At 43.7% G+C, this 13,973-nt stretch overlaps 1 protein-coding gene across 1 annotated transcript in view; it reads right to left on the bottom strand.

Annotated features, from left to right (window-relative positions):
• TOP6BL (TOP6B like initiator of meiotic double strand breaks) overlaps positions 1-13,973 on the bottom strand; it is a 2,412,394-nt gene that overhangs the window by 1,443,711 nt on the left and 954,710 nt on the right. Inside the window, exon 7 of the mRNA XM_085627714.1 lies at positions 1,130-1,198. Within this exon, the coding sequence (XP_085483840.1) occupies positions 1,130-1,198 (69 nt within the window). The remainder of the gene's footprint in view (positions 1-1,129; positions 1,199-13,973) is intronic.

The raw sequence follows: 13,973 nt of genomic DNA, 5'->3' as shown, positions 1-13,973 counted from the left end.
ATGTAGGTCGCCAAATACCGGTCGGTAACGGCCGATTTTCGGTAATTACACCGTTACCGACCGGTATTTTGGCTATTGGTATGTAGGGGGACAATTTTTGGATTCGGAATTCACCGAATCGGTAAAATTACCGAATCGGGAAAATTACCGAATCGGTAATGTTACCGAATCGGTAATTTTTCCGATTCGGTAATTATACCGATTCGGTAAATTCCGAATCCAAAAATGAGATGTAGGGGGAGTGTGTGGGTGTGTTTAGGAGTCGGTATTTACCACCAACTAATAGTTGGTGGTAAATAATTAATGTATGTGTATCAGCATTTTTCAGCGCTTAGCAGTGTGCAATGTGGCAGACATACATGCCCTTAGGGCATGTATGTGTGCCACATGTGCACACATGGCCGAATCAGGGGTGCAACAGGGTGTCAATGTGACACCCTGCCACCCTTGCATGTTCTCCACCATTACCGAATCGGTATTTACCGATTCGGTAATGAGGCATACCTTCCCCTCAATGGGAAGGTATGCCTCATTACCGAATCGGTAAATACCGATTCGGTAATTACCGAATTGTAACGAATCGGTAAAAATTACCGACTCATTACCTACATACGAGTTACCACTTCTTAAATACCGATTCGGTAACGTTCGGTATTTAAGAAGTGGTAACTGGTATGCTACCTACATGAGGCCCCAAATGCTTTGGTGAGCAACTGCTGTGCTGTGTCAGTGCAAGCAGAAAGATGGATGAGCCAGTGGCAGAGCAAAGGTTTGGAGTGAATCAGGATACTCCTGATTACCACGCTTCCCCCACAAGCAGAGCACGAATCTTGTGGTCTACCAATGACAGTAGCAGCAGTCACTTGAAGTATAAGAAGCCGTTAAAGACATGAACATGACAGACTTTCAAGACAATTAGTAAATTCCCTTCTTTTAGAAAACAACATGTTTTTGCTCGTAGACACTTTTTAGCCTTTTCTTTTTCTATTCCTGCATAGATGCATAGTATAATACATTCACAAAAAGAAACAGAGGCATTTTAAAGCAATCACAGACAGTGCCAATGGACTGTGAAAGTTGTATTTAACTAACTTGAAAATGATAGGAGCAGTAACATATCATTTCTCACCTCAAATACTCAGTAGCATCTGTGCAGAGATACATTCCATTTATGTTACATACTCTGTCGTTTTTCTTACTTTTGGGAGTGAAACACAAGAAAGATAGTTTTTAACATAGTGAAACAAAATACTCCTCTAAAGGACTGAAAGGCACATATATTTACAAATTGAATTGAACAATATTACAGCATTTATTTGCAGCATGGCAAAGAATGAATCGAACTTTACAGTTACTTATTTACTCCTAGTCTCTCTATTATATCACCTGCCACTACATTGCCAACCAGAAAACCCCTCGCCTCCTCCCCGGGGTTACCAAGCAGGTAAAGGACAGGACTACACTGAAACTGCTTTCTTAAAGCAGTTACATTGTAGATCCTGCCAGGGTAGTATAACACATGCACCTGTTAAATAAATTACGTACAAGAGTTAAGATTAACAGGTTAGGAGCTCATTCCACTTTTCCTCATTTTGACCCAGTGGAAAGGCAGGCTAGTAGCAAAACACGATCATCTCTGTCATAAGCTCTATAGAAGTTCAATAAAACAACCTAGGTTTGTTGATCCCTCACAGTAGGAAGGTAGGATCCTTCTAGCATGGTTACCCCCACTTTTTGCTTGGTGTCAATATGTTTTTGGCCTAGTCTGACTGGGATCCTGCTAATCGGGACCCCAGTCGCCTTGCTTTCTCCCCTAAATTAACATGGTGAGTGTTACACAATGAACTACTGGTGTACCCTTAGAAGTCCCTAGTATATGGTACTAAGCTACCCAGGGCTTAGGTACAGTAGGGGTCTCCCATGGGCTGCAGCATGTATTGTGCCACCCATTGGAGTCCAATTAATCTGTGACTACAGGTATGCCATTGCAGCCTGTGGGAGTTGGTGTTTGCACCTCTCACTACAGATATAGGTTTCCTTATATCTGAGGTCACTGCACTTAAAACCTATTAGTCCCTCCTATGGGAGGCTCTGCAGTCCTGAGGTCAGGGTGCTTAGTTGTAAGTGTGAGGGTGTCCCTGCAGTGAGCACGACACCCCTTCAGACTCTCTCCAGGCTTTGTAAGTGCGGTCAGCCATTTTAATACGTATAGAGGACATCCTTCATTACGAGATGTCTAACTATATAGTGACTGCACTGAACCCTGTCATGTTTGGTATCAAATGTGTTGGAATCATTCCCCACACCGATTCCAGTGTTGGAGATATGATCCATGCACTGAGGGGCTCCCTTGGGGTAAACCCTGGAACTCCCAGTACTCCTGCTAACTGCCTTTCAGGGCCTACCAGCAAGCCAGTGCTGCTGCCAAACATAGACATGATTCTGCCCTCCTGCTGCTGAGCCAAGCGCGAGCAGGGGAAGGTAGAACAATAGGTTTCCTGTCACAGGAAGGTGTGACCAACTCCCAGACAGGACTTAGTGTATTGGGCTGGGGGCGCTTCCCAGCACCACCAGACTGTTTTGAAGGGCACATTGGTGTCCTCCTTGCATACTCCAGTTTGAGCCAGTTCAGGGAGCCCTTGGCTCCTGCTCTGTCATGAAACTGAACAAAGGACATGGAAGTATCCTACCCTCTGTCCAGCCCCTCCTCTTGGAGGGACCCCTGAGCAGTTCCAACCCTTTTCCTAGGGTACTTAAGGGATTACATTTGTATGGGTCCTCATATTCATTGCGGGACAAGACTCAAGCCTCATTGACCATCTAGATACTTGGACTTCGACTGGAACCGAGACTGCACCAAGGAAGACTCTTGCTGCTCCTGGTCTTGCTTTTCTTAAAGTCTTATTTGTCATCTGTGTCTGTTCCTCGTCCAGGTTCTTCAACAGACCTGATGGCATCAAGGACACCTGAAGTAATCTCCCTTGGAGTGAAGGAGTCACTCTCCTGCATCGGCAGGCACCTCAACGTAGCTGACCAGTCTGCTGCTCTTGTCATCCTACGGATGTCTCGAGACTTTTCAACACAGGTGGTAGTTCTGTAAGTCCCTCGAGGCCTGACATGTCCTCTCTGCAATTTTGAGACAAGTATCTCTCGTCTGAATCGCTGGAACCGAACCCCTGTGCGCTGCGTTGACTTGCTGTTGCCAAGGCTTGCCGGCTCTGAACTCCAGAGATCTTCGGGCTACGAGAAGTTCCAGCCTCTAGCATCTCTTCCTTCAAAAATCAGCGTTTAACTGTGGGCCTTCATCCTTGTTGAGCTGCTCGAGGTCATTTTGCGACTCCTGTACCTTTGGCCTGTGGGTGCTACTGAGGGTCTTCTACTGCTTCCTTGGGCTCCCTTGTTTGCTCAGGGCCTGCTCAGACTCTCCCGCTGTTGTTGAGTCCCTTGCTGCTCCCAACATTGCTCATTTTTTGTTGTCCATGCAAGCTGCGGCTACCAAGGCTTGTTGGTGCTCCCGCTGACTAACCACCTAGTCAGCGACATCCAATGAGGGACAGTTCATGCGCAGCTCCTGGTCTTCCTCAGGGTCACCTAGTCCTCACAGCTGCAGCGACAAGTTCACTGTCGTCATTGATGGGCATTGTGTCTATGTGCTTCCTGGTCACTTCCGAGTAGCATAGGCTCTGTCCTCTCTACATGCAGGTTCTTCACTTCCAGAATCCATCCTTGGATTCTACCAGACTCTTTCCTGAACTTCTCCAGAGGTATCTTCTTCTAAGTCTTCCATTTTTTCTATGGAGATTGCCAACGTCTCTTCACCCCTATGCACCTAGCTTCTCTGGTTTAGGTAACCTGGTTCGTGGGGCATCAATGGGTGGGATGGCTCTCTAACCTTCTGTCCTCTAAGGGAATTCTTCAGGGTCCTCTGGGAAGGGTCCTTCTCTTTTCAAAACTGTACCAGCGACTTCTCCATTGACTGCCATTGGGTGCGCAGCTGTGTTTCCACCCTACAGAGCTTCCGTAGAATTCCTGGGTACTTACCTTGGGTGGTTTCTGTGTCATCAGGTCAAAATCCCATTCTCCTTTGCAATTCGCATTATACTTTCTTAGTATTTTGTTTGGTTTCCCCTGGAGACCACTGTATTTTGTGCTACTTACCTTATTGCATTTGAGGTATTGTGTTAATATCTACGGGTAGGAGATATACCAATGGGATAGTGAGTGTTGTGTAATAAATAGAATAATTTTTATATAAACACTGTGTGGTTCTTTTTCATTTAACTTACACTTTAGATAAAATTGGTAAAACAAGCTGCTTAACACTCCTTCAAGCAGAGCCTGAAGGTTGCTATCCACAGCTATCACTTTGAGAGCTTTCTATGGTTTTCAAAGACCACTAAAATCCCCATAAAGGTTGCCTGGATTAGTGCAAGGTGCACCACTTGAGTAAGTGTGCACCATATACTAAGCTCCCTGGAACAAGTTTTCACATAGTTTGATCATGGAATTATTCCTACACTGATAACGCTAAAACCCAGATTAGAGGGAATGCAGTATGTTGATAATGTGCTAATTATTTGAAATATCATGTGAGAAAATTTCTAGGTCTCCTTCACTAACCATTTTAGCTGTCTGCTTACTAGACCTATTGTTCAGATGTACATAGAGTGGGCTTTGGGCCAGGCACCCACTCATGAATGGAAGGCTTTTGGGTACATATGGGGGGTGTAGTGCCAGAGGCACTCCCATGTATTGGGACCACGTGATGACCTTTGACTACCATTGTTTTAATTGACTTTTAGGTGTTTTCCTGAATGTACAACATCATTTTTATTGCAGGTGTACTTTTCGTTGAAGATTTCTTTCGTGTCTCCTTGTAGTTTTAGAGCGGGAGTGCTTTCACAGAGTAGAACAGCCTTGCCAGGAACAGAACGTGTGGGATGTGCATTTGAAAACATGAGAGAGAGAAAGGTGTGAAATGTACTTCTCAGTCCTGAAGTGTAGTGTTATATGCGCTGGTGCTCAAATGTGCAATATGTTGTACATTGGGAGAAAAGTATGTGATGCTAGTTCAGTTCATAATGCTTTATTCGGTTTGTTTGCACAACCATATAGCAGACATAAAATATAAAACATACATCAATCATGTAAGAAAACAATAAAAGGGACAAGAAATATAGACCAAATACATTAAATGTACACAAATCATGCTAGCTAAAATGCAATCTCCTCTAACATACCAATACATATTGGAATTGTCGATATGAATACAAGAAGGGGAGGCTCTGATGAACTCAATAAATTAGCATATGCTAGTTGCTAAAGTGCTAAGTGATGTGCAAAATACACTATATAAGGTGCAGTTCTCATGTCGAAACATGTACAAATATCACTGTACTTGACAAAATGGCGAATGCAACTTGCTAAAATACAGAGTGATTAAATAACAATAGAATTTCTCGCGGCCATACATTTTAAAATATTAGTAGCTACATAAAAACATATATCTGCACTTCCCAAAGTAAACATTAATTGCATCGCATCCCTAGTAGACCTAACATTATACTTTAAAAAGATAGGTTTTAAAAATTGTCTTCTTAAAAATGTATAAAATTTACAAAACAGCATAAAATGACAACAACTCTGTTTGGATATGTCGTCGCAGGGGCATAGAGTGTTACTGTGCTGCCTAATAATAGGAAAAGACACAAGGTGGTGTACTATACCAAACCTTAAACGAGTAAGGACAAAACGGTGAGAATTTCTTGAAACTTCCGTTAAGTATGACTGAAAACCTTCACTCGCATTATTTTCACAATAAAAAACAAAAGTACTTTGTTTTGCACAATCAGGTTCTCTAGATTTTCTTGAATGGCATAGAAAAGTCACCTTAAGCTCTGATTTAGATATACTGGCAGCTTCGTCCAGCGTTAAGAATGGGTCCAGGTTAAAAAGAAGCTTATACCAGTGATAAATATGTCTGAGCCAAGGAATGTGCAAACAATGGTCCAACCTTAGGCAGTCTCTGATTACTTTTTGGGTAAATATGGTTTCGGTTTTAGACCAAATAGATCGCCATAAGGCTAGTGGCCGTAAAGCTACAAGATCTTTGATATGGTCTAGGCGCACTTCTCTGTGAATTAGCTCTGTAGAGGCTGTTGCAGGGGCACACAATAGACGTCTCAAAAATGAGTTTTCGTCAAGTTGAATACGATTACCACAAAGGGTATGGTGGCCCCATACACCTGCCCCATACAAAGCAGAGGATAGACATCTGGCTTTGTAAATCAAGATCATTTCCTTAATTCTCCTATTCCCAAGCTTAGAGGCAAATCTAAATACGCCATTGTTATTCCTTACCATTTTAAGGCGCACATTCTCACACTTATTGTCCCATCTCCCATCACCAGAGAATGTAACACCAAGATAGCAAAATTTATTCGTGGTTTGAATTTTTGCCTCATCCAGATAAAAAGTCCTTTTTACCCCAATCTTCCTCCCACAAGACATTACAAATGTTTTTTCTTTGTTGATTAGCAGCTTCCTGCTGTCAATAAACCGCAGGAAGCTGTCAATCAAGCGTTGGAGGCCGATTTGTGTTCGTGACAAGAAGACGGCATCGTCCGCATACAACAGTATTGGGATTGGATCGTCATCCACTCGAGGGGCATCGGCTGGGACCTGTCTAAGGATTGTGTCGATTTGGTTGATAAATAAGGAGAATAACAAGGGGGCTAAAACACAACCTTGTCTGATACCTCTAGACGCTCTAAAAAAAGGTGTAGATTCCCCATTAGACCCGAAACGTACTTTACTGGCTAGCCTTTCATATAATCTAGCCAGAAAGTATATGATGTCTTTTGGTGCACCCATCCCCAATAATATAGGCCATAAAATTGAGTGTTCGACCAAATCAAAAGCGCTGCTAAGGTCAGCAAAACATAAAAATAGGTTCCCTTTTTTGACCGTAGTATATTTATTGATAATGAGGTCGAGGTTCAGGCACTGCTCCATTGTACCTAATCCCCTCCTGAACCCATACTGAACTGGCGATAAAATGGTATTATCCTCTGCCCATATTTCTAGTCTGTTTAGGAGGATTCTGCTCAGGATTTTAATTGATGAGTCCAAGAGGGAGATCGGGCGATAGTTACGTGCCTCTGACCTGGAACCTTTTTTAAATAACGGGACAATTATAGATTGTCCCCTGGTCAAGGGAAGGTTGCCTTCTATAGCAGCATTAAAAATACGGGTTAAGATTGGTGCCCATAAGTTCATCTCCTGTTTATACAGGTCCACGGGAACACCGTCAGGACCCGGGGCTTTACCCCCGCTACTCTTTGACAGCCCCAAATAAACCTCGTCCAAACTAATGGATAGAGGTAACGATGGCCATACAGAGTTGTGATTCGTTACAAAATCTAAAACCAGACTATCTGGGTTAAAAATATTAGTAAAATGGTCTATCCAGGCATTGCAGTTTACGTGCGATGTTAGTTCAGGAATGTTTTCATTCTTTAGGAAGGGGCAGTTAATGGTCTCCCAAAATAATCTAATGTTATTTGTATCTGCCGCTAAACTGAGTTTATGCCATAACTCCTCTTGTATTTCTTTTTTTCGAACTACCAAGGAAATCTTATAATTGAGGCGTTCGGCCTTGATGCGTGTGGTATCCCTGGGCTTGGCGGCCAAGACGGCCTTTAATTTAGACAGGGCCTGAATACAATTACTGTCAAACCACCCAACTAGCCTAGTTTTCATTGGCCTACTTCTGCCTGTCAATAGGCCCTCAATAACAGTGTTGATTTTATAAAATTTAGAGAGCAGTGTGGCAGGTACTATCTCGTTGCTTAAACAATAATCAATTTCTGTTGTACATTTAGTTATAATCTCATTCAAAAGTACGACAGAATTGACATTGGCCCACTTAATTCTTGCCCCATTAGGTCTCACTGCAACTATATCTCTGACACAACTGCTGGGGTCTGAATGTAAGTGCCCCCAGGTCAGTAATGTTACAGAGATGCTGTTGTGGTCGCTTACTGCTTGCTCTGTTATCCATAGGTCGGAATACGCAGTATTGCAGGAGACAAGAATATGGTTGATGTTAGAGTGGGCATCCCTACCTTTGAAAGTTGGGCATTTAATATTGCCCTTTTTCATGGTGCAGTCAAGTAGTTCTAGGTCCAGTTTGGCTATCAAGTTATTAAGTGCAGTTCCATAATCGTTATGTGGAAAATGGGTATATGGAGTACTAACATTAAGGTCTGGTTCCCCTAAGAAACGGCATGTCCTGTGTTTTGCATGTGGGCAGGCCTGAATATTAAAATCTCCTGCCAATAAGAGGACCGGTTGGCTCCCAGATAGGGCCAACATCTTATCGATCTCTCTCCCAATTTCATTTACTCTAAGACTCCTGCGTGCATCGAAGATATTATTGTAATAATTGATTATGATTAAGTCCTTGCCCGTAACATGCTCCAGGCGTAATAACTGGGCGTAGGGGGCCACCTCATGATAAGTGTTTAGTTTGAACTTAATTAGCTTGGTTGATGTTAGAATTAAAAGGCCGCCTTTCGCCCTTCCTACTGCTGAGTTCACTGCCAATACCCAATGGGATGTATAACCTTCCACATGAATTGGCTCTTTATACCAAGTCTCTTGAAGACATATAATGTCGGACCCTTGCAAAATGAAATCGTTCCAAAAAGGAGTATTCAACTTCGCACTGAGACCAGCTATATTCCAGGTCGTGATGGTAAGCCCTGCCTCTGGTAATATAGCATTCTTAAATATAATTGGACTAGTTGTTGAATTGGCAACACCTACCTCAGGAATGTCTTGTTCTACTGCTAATATCCTCAGGGGTATTTCAATGGCCTCCGCCACAGGGATGTTTTGTTCTACATAGGGTTTTCTAAAAGTTGCATTCATTCTAACCCCTAATATTGCTTCCCTGTTAGTGGTAAAACTATTATGGTCGCCAATTGCCCTTGATAAAATAGATGAATTATCAGATATACAACGACCTAGGGAGGGCAGGGAACTACTTAATTCCCCTTCTCGGTCCCCAAGTCAATCGACGGCCTCTAAACTGCTAAACCGGTTTTGCGTAAAAATAGGGTCTAGGTGAGGAGGGGGTCTAGACCAACACCCTTGTGGCAGTCCCCTCCCGTTCCTATGGACAGTTGTCCATCCATCCTGATTTATAGCAAAGTGGCCAGGGGGATAGAAATAAGTCAAGGGAAGGGCATAAATAGATGCACCTGAGTTAGGATGACTCCAATTGCAAATGTAATCAACTATTTTGGGGTCATCAAAGTTGATTAATATACAATCCCCCCTTATATTTTTCGCCAAATGGCCAACCCATGGCACCCTCCTAACCATGAGTATCTTGCAGGTTTTGTGCAATGGAAGTGGTCTGTTTTTGTTGAGCCAGTGCACAACCCTGTTTCTTAAAGTTATGGGGGATTCAACTTTGTGTTTACCCAATTCAGGGACCCCTGTTAGTATTACAACGAATGGGGAAACTTCAGGAGGCAAATTTGGAATGTTTTCTCCCCTTGGAGACTGGGATGTATGAGGCCTAACATCCTGTTTGGGCTGGGTTGTATTAGACTGAGCAGGTTGTATATGGTCAGGCACTACTGAGGGTTTATTGGTTGCAATTAACATCTGGTTATTTGAAGACAGTACTGGCTGGTCATGAGGAGCAGCCGGGGCATTTTCTGCTCTGGTATTATCCAATAGTTTAGAAGCCCCGAGTTGATCAGTGTTATTTGCAGACTCAATATGACCCCGAAGCCCTTGTTCAATCCTAAGTAGGTGAAGTTCGATCATATGTATTCTTTCTTCTATAGGGTGGAGGAGAGACCTGATTGCATCGTAAATAATAGATAAATCAGGGATCCTTCCCTCGTCCCCATCTATTTCATTAGACCCCCCACTAGCTTCTTGGCGCACCGTTCTAACAGATGATGAATAAACTAGGGGTGTGTCTTTGTTTGCTAGTGCGATCAAAGAGAGCTGCTCCGAAGGGGCGGAGGGCATTCTGGGATATCTCGGATGACTCACAGGTTTTTGCTTTTTATTCCTTATCTTGCCCTTCCCACCATTCATGGGGGTGCACCCTTGCTTATTTTTAGGGACAGCCCCAGGATGCCTCTCGCGCAATTGCCTGGTGCTTGGCTCCGGCATTGTGCTATGAGCAGACGGCAATGGACAGGGGGAAGTCAACAATGAGTCATAGACCGTTGATTGTTCTTCCATAGTAACAGCAACTGTCCTGCTGGGAAGCAAATCCAGAGTCGGAGAATCAATGTCGGAGCGTAGAGTATCAAGACCTTTAGGAGCTTGTTGTACAGGGGAGCACACATTGGCAATATGGCCCATAGAGGACCTTCTAGCTGCCGCAAGGTCCTGTGAGACACGGCGTTCTAACAACGTAATTTCTTGGTCAATCACACAGTTAACCTTAGTAATAAATTGGTCGATAGTTCCAGATCGGTGGATGTTTGGCACTCTACCCTTGATATCTTTAGCTGGCATAATGAAGGCAACGGATCACAATAACAAGATTAGGCACAGTGGGCTTCACAAGTCAGGCAGGAAGTGAGCAGAACAATTGAAACCAATAATCCAATTAACTCCCACAAAATATCTTTTGCAAAGCTCTCATACAAGGGAAGAGATAGCTACAGTACCTTAAGATATATGCAGGAGATGCAGCGTTAGGGGGGTCGCCCAGTCCAGTAATGTAATGTAATGTAATGGGGTTTTTATAAAGCGCAGGTTGCACTCCAGGGAGCATCTTTGCGCTGTAGAGAAGAATCAGATCCTGATGATGATCCATGCGGAAGGTAATTAGACTAGATTCTTGCACTCCCATTCAGGGAGAGCAAAAATCCAAGTCTTGAGGGCCTTTCTGAAAGTCGCTTCTGTAGAGATTTGACGGAGAGAGGAGGGAAGAAGGTTCCAGGCCTTGGACCCAAGTACTGCCAGAGATTTTCCTCCTTTAGTCTTGAGTCTGAACTTAGGGATGGTAAGAAGATTGGCCGTTTGAGACCTAAGGCATCGCGTGGGGTTATAATGTTTGAACAGTTTTAGTATGTAGTTGGGTCCCTTTCCATTGAAAGCCCTAAAGGTGATCAATAGAATTTTAAAGAGCACCCTTTTGTTAATGGGCAGCCAGTGTAAGAGGTTCATTGCTGCCGTAGCTGAGGTCCTCTTTTTCCACCCTAGTACTAGTCTGGCAGCCGCATGCTGTACCATTTGTAGTTTATGGCGGACTTCTTTGTTAGTCCCTGCATATAGGCTATTACAATAGTCGATGCGGGAGGTGATGAGGGCTACTGCGACCGTTTTCCTTGCGGAAAGGGGAATTAGGTCGTAGAATTTCCTGAGTCCTTTAATGATTCCGAAGCAGGTCCCTGCTACGGCTGTGGCTTGCTGTTTGAAACTCAGGGTGGGGTCAAATTTGATCCCTAGGTCCCTAGGTCCCTAGTCCGCTCCTGTCAGTGACGGGCAAGGACGGGCCCACCCTTGGCCCGGGCGCGTCCCGCGCTGCGGGTTCGGTGACCGCCTTTTGACCCCCCCGGGCGCTGCCTGATGATGCAAATGGCATGCGCCCGTAGCAGGGGATTCTGGGTGATGATGTTTTCGTGCGCCGTTCCCCTCATGGCTATGCGAATCAAATGGCAGCCCTTCGGTCAAGAAAACACTTCGGAAACGCCGTTCCCCTCACGGCAGGATAGCAGCCTCAAAAGCAGTGGTGTCAGACTAAAGGTAAGCGCGTCCCGCGCTGCGGGTTCGGTGACCGCCTTTTGACCCCCCGGGCGCTGCCTGATGATGCAAATGGCAAGCGCCCGTAGCAGGGGATACTGGGTGATGATGTTTTCGTGCGCCGTTCCCCTCACGGCTATGCGAATCAAATGGCAGCCCTCCGGTCAAGAAAACACTTCGGAAACGCCGTTCCCCTCACGGCAGGATAGCAGCCTCAAAAGCAGTGGTGTCAGACTAAAGGTAAGTGCGATGCTATAGACAGTGGTGCACAAATGTGCATTGTGTTGTACATTGGGAAGTATTATGAAGTTCTTAGTATTGGCTTTGAAATGCCCTTATGCCATCTTGAACTCTGACTATGTCTAGCTTGAGCTTGAGCTTTGCGCACAGGCAGGCCCCCAGATTACTCAAGTTGTTGAGGCTTTCCACGGTCGAGGTTGTTTTTGTACTTTTGGAGATTGTTTTCTGCACTGTTGGAGACTTTCGTAAGCTTCGTTAAGATAACACGTGAGAGCGCAGAAGGATATGTGAGAACTCTTTTGCCTTTGGAATGCTTGCATGGAGAGTGGCCAACTCCAGTAAGTGTCCTTGGCACAGAGGACGTCCTCTCGGAAACCTCTGGTGCTTTGAGAGTATAAAACTGGGGTTTGTTGACTTGGGTATGGGGATTTTGAATCTGAATGGAGAAGGACCCATCTACTTCAGTGTAGCAGAACCCGGCTTGCTAAGGCACTTAACCCCAGCTGTGAATCCCCAAGGCTGGAGTGAGCTAAGATGCAGTATTTGCAGCGGGTGAGGTGTTTTATTTTTGATTATTGACTTTGGGATGTGTGTGTGTGTGTCTGTGTGCACATTCAAGTCTCCAGTGGTTATAAACATCTGAGGTGTTATTTTTGGTTATTGGTTATTTTTGGTTATTGGCATTGTGATATGTGAGTGTGTCTGTGTGCACATTCAAGTCTCTAGTGGTTATAATCATCTGATGTACTTAGTGTATATACACCTTTCTGATTTCTTACAGTGGACGTCCAGTATTATTATCTGTTTGTATTATGTTTCATGTATTTTATTCCATGCATCTAACAGTTGCATTTGCTTATTTAGAAGAGTGTTATTATTGCTTGCACATATATATATATATATATATATATATATATATATATATATATATTTCCTTCTCCTCCGTATGCCTCGGTATGCCTACCACCTCCAGAGCAGAGGGCGCGTCGACGAACGGACCTCCCAGGCTTGGTCCGATAATATTTCAAGAAATCCTTACAAAGCAGGAGAGTCGACGCCGTGTCAAATGCGCAAAATATCCTTTATTGCTTGTCAGCTACAACGTTAGACGCGTTTCGCTTGTCCCGCAAGCTTGTTCACTAACGGTCTCCATAAAGTTTTGCCGCCATTTTAAACTTTAAATGTGGGCGTAATTCAAACTGAACTACTAAAGCATAAAAAGTGACAACAGACTCGTAGTTTACAATGAATCGCGGACTTCTTGGCGGCACATTAAAATTACACAGTTCATATTCTGATAACAGTCAATTTGCTCTCATCTATACAATGATTTAGTAATTAAAATTTAAATAGTATCTAATACAATTAACATTTCTCAAAGTTCATTGTGAGTGTATTGGTGAAAGTAAACATAAATATGAATTACTCGCATATATACTGCCCCAGTGGGCTTAAGTACAATGGCAGTGATACCATCACCCCAAGAATTTACAACAATTCCGCCCTAGTGGGCTATGAGCCACCTTGCCTAGTCCATCCAATAAACTGTCTGTTGCAAAAAAATACTGAAAGTGAATAAATCATATATCATAACTTTAAAGAGATACAATTTAAAACAATCTTCATCACATTCTTTTTCAGGAATAGGGAATGAAACACAGTCATTTTACAAGTGTGTATGAAAGTCTTCTTCCATGTTCAAACCTTCGGGGGTCTTAGTGTTGAGTCTAATGATGTAATTAGACTCCAACCTTCTCAATTTCTTAACTCTATCCCCCCCTCTCTCGCTCACTGGGACTGCATCAATGACGTAGTACTCAAGTCCTTTAGTGTTTCTATGGTGGACTTGATCGAAATGTCTAGCAATGGGGTATGTTTTGTCCCCATTCTTAATGGCTCTTAGTACATAAACGAATATTGCAGCATCTAAGAGCCATTAAGAATGGGGA

Source organism: Triturus cristatus, chromosome 9, assembly GCF_964204655.1.
Source record: "Triturus cristatus chromosome 9, aTriCri1.1, whole genome shotgun sequence".
In the NCBI taxonomy this organism is placed as follows: Eukaryota; Metazoa; Chordata; class Amphibia; order Caudata; family Salamandridae; genus Triturus; species Triturus cristatus.
This window is presented reverse-complemented; position numbering and strand designations above follow the sequence as displayed.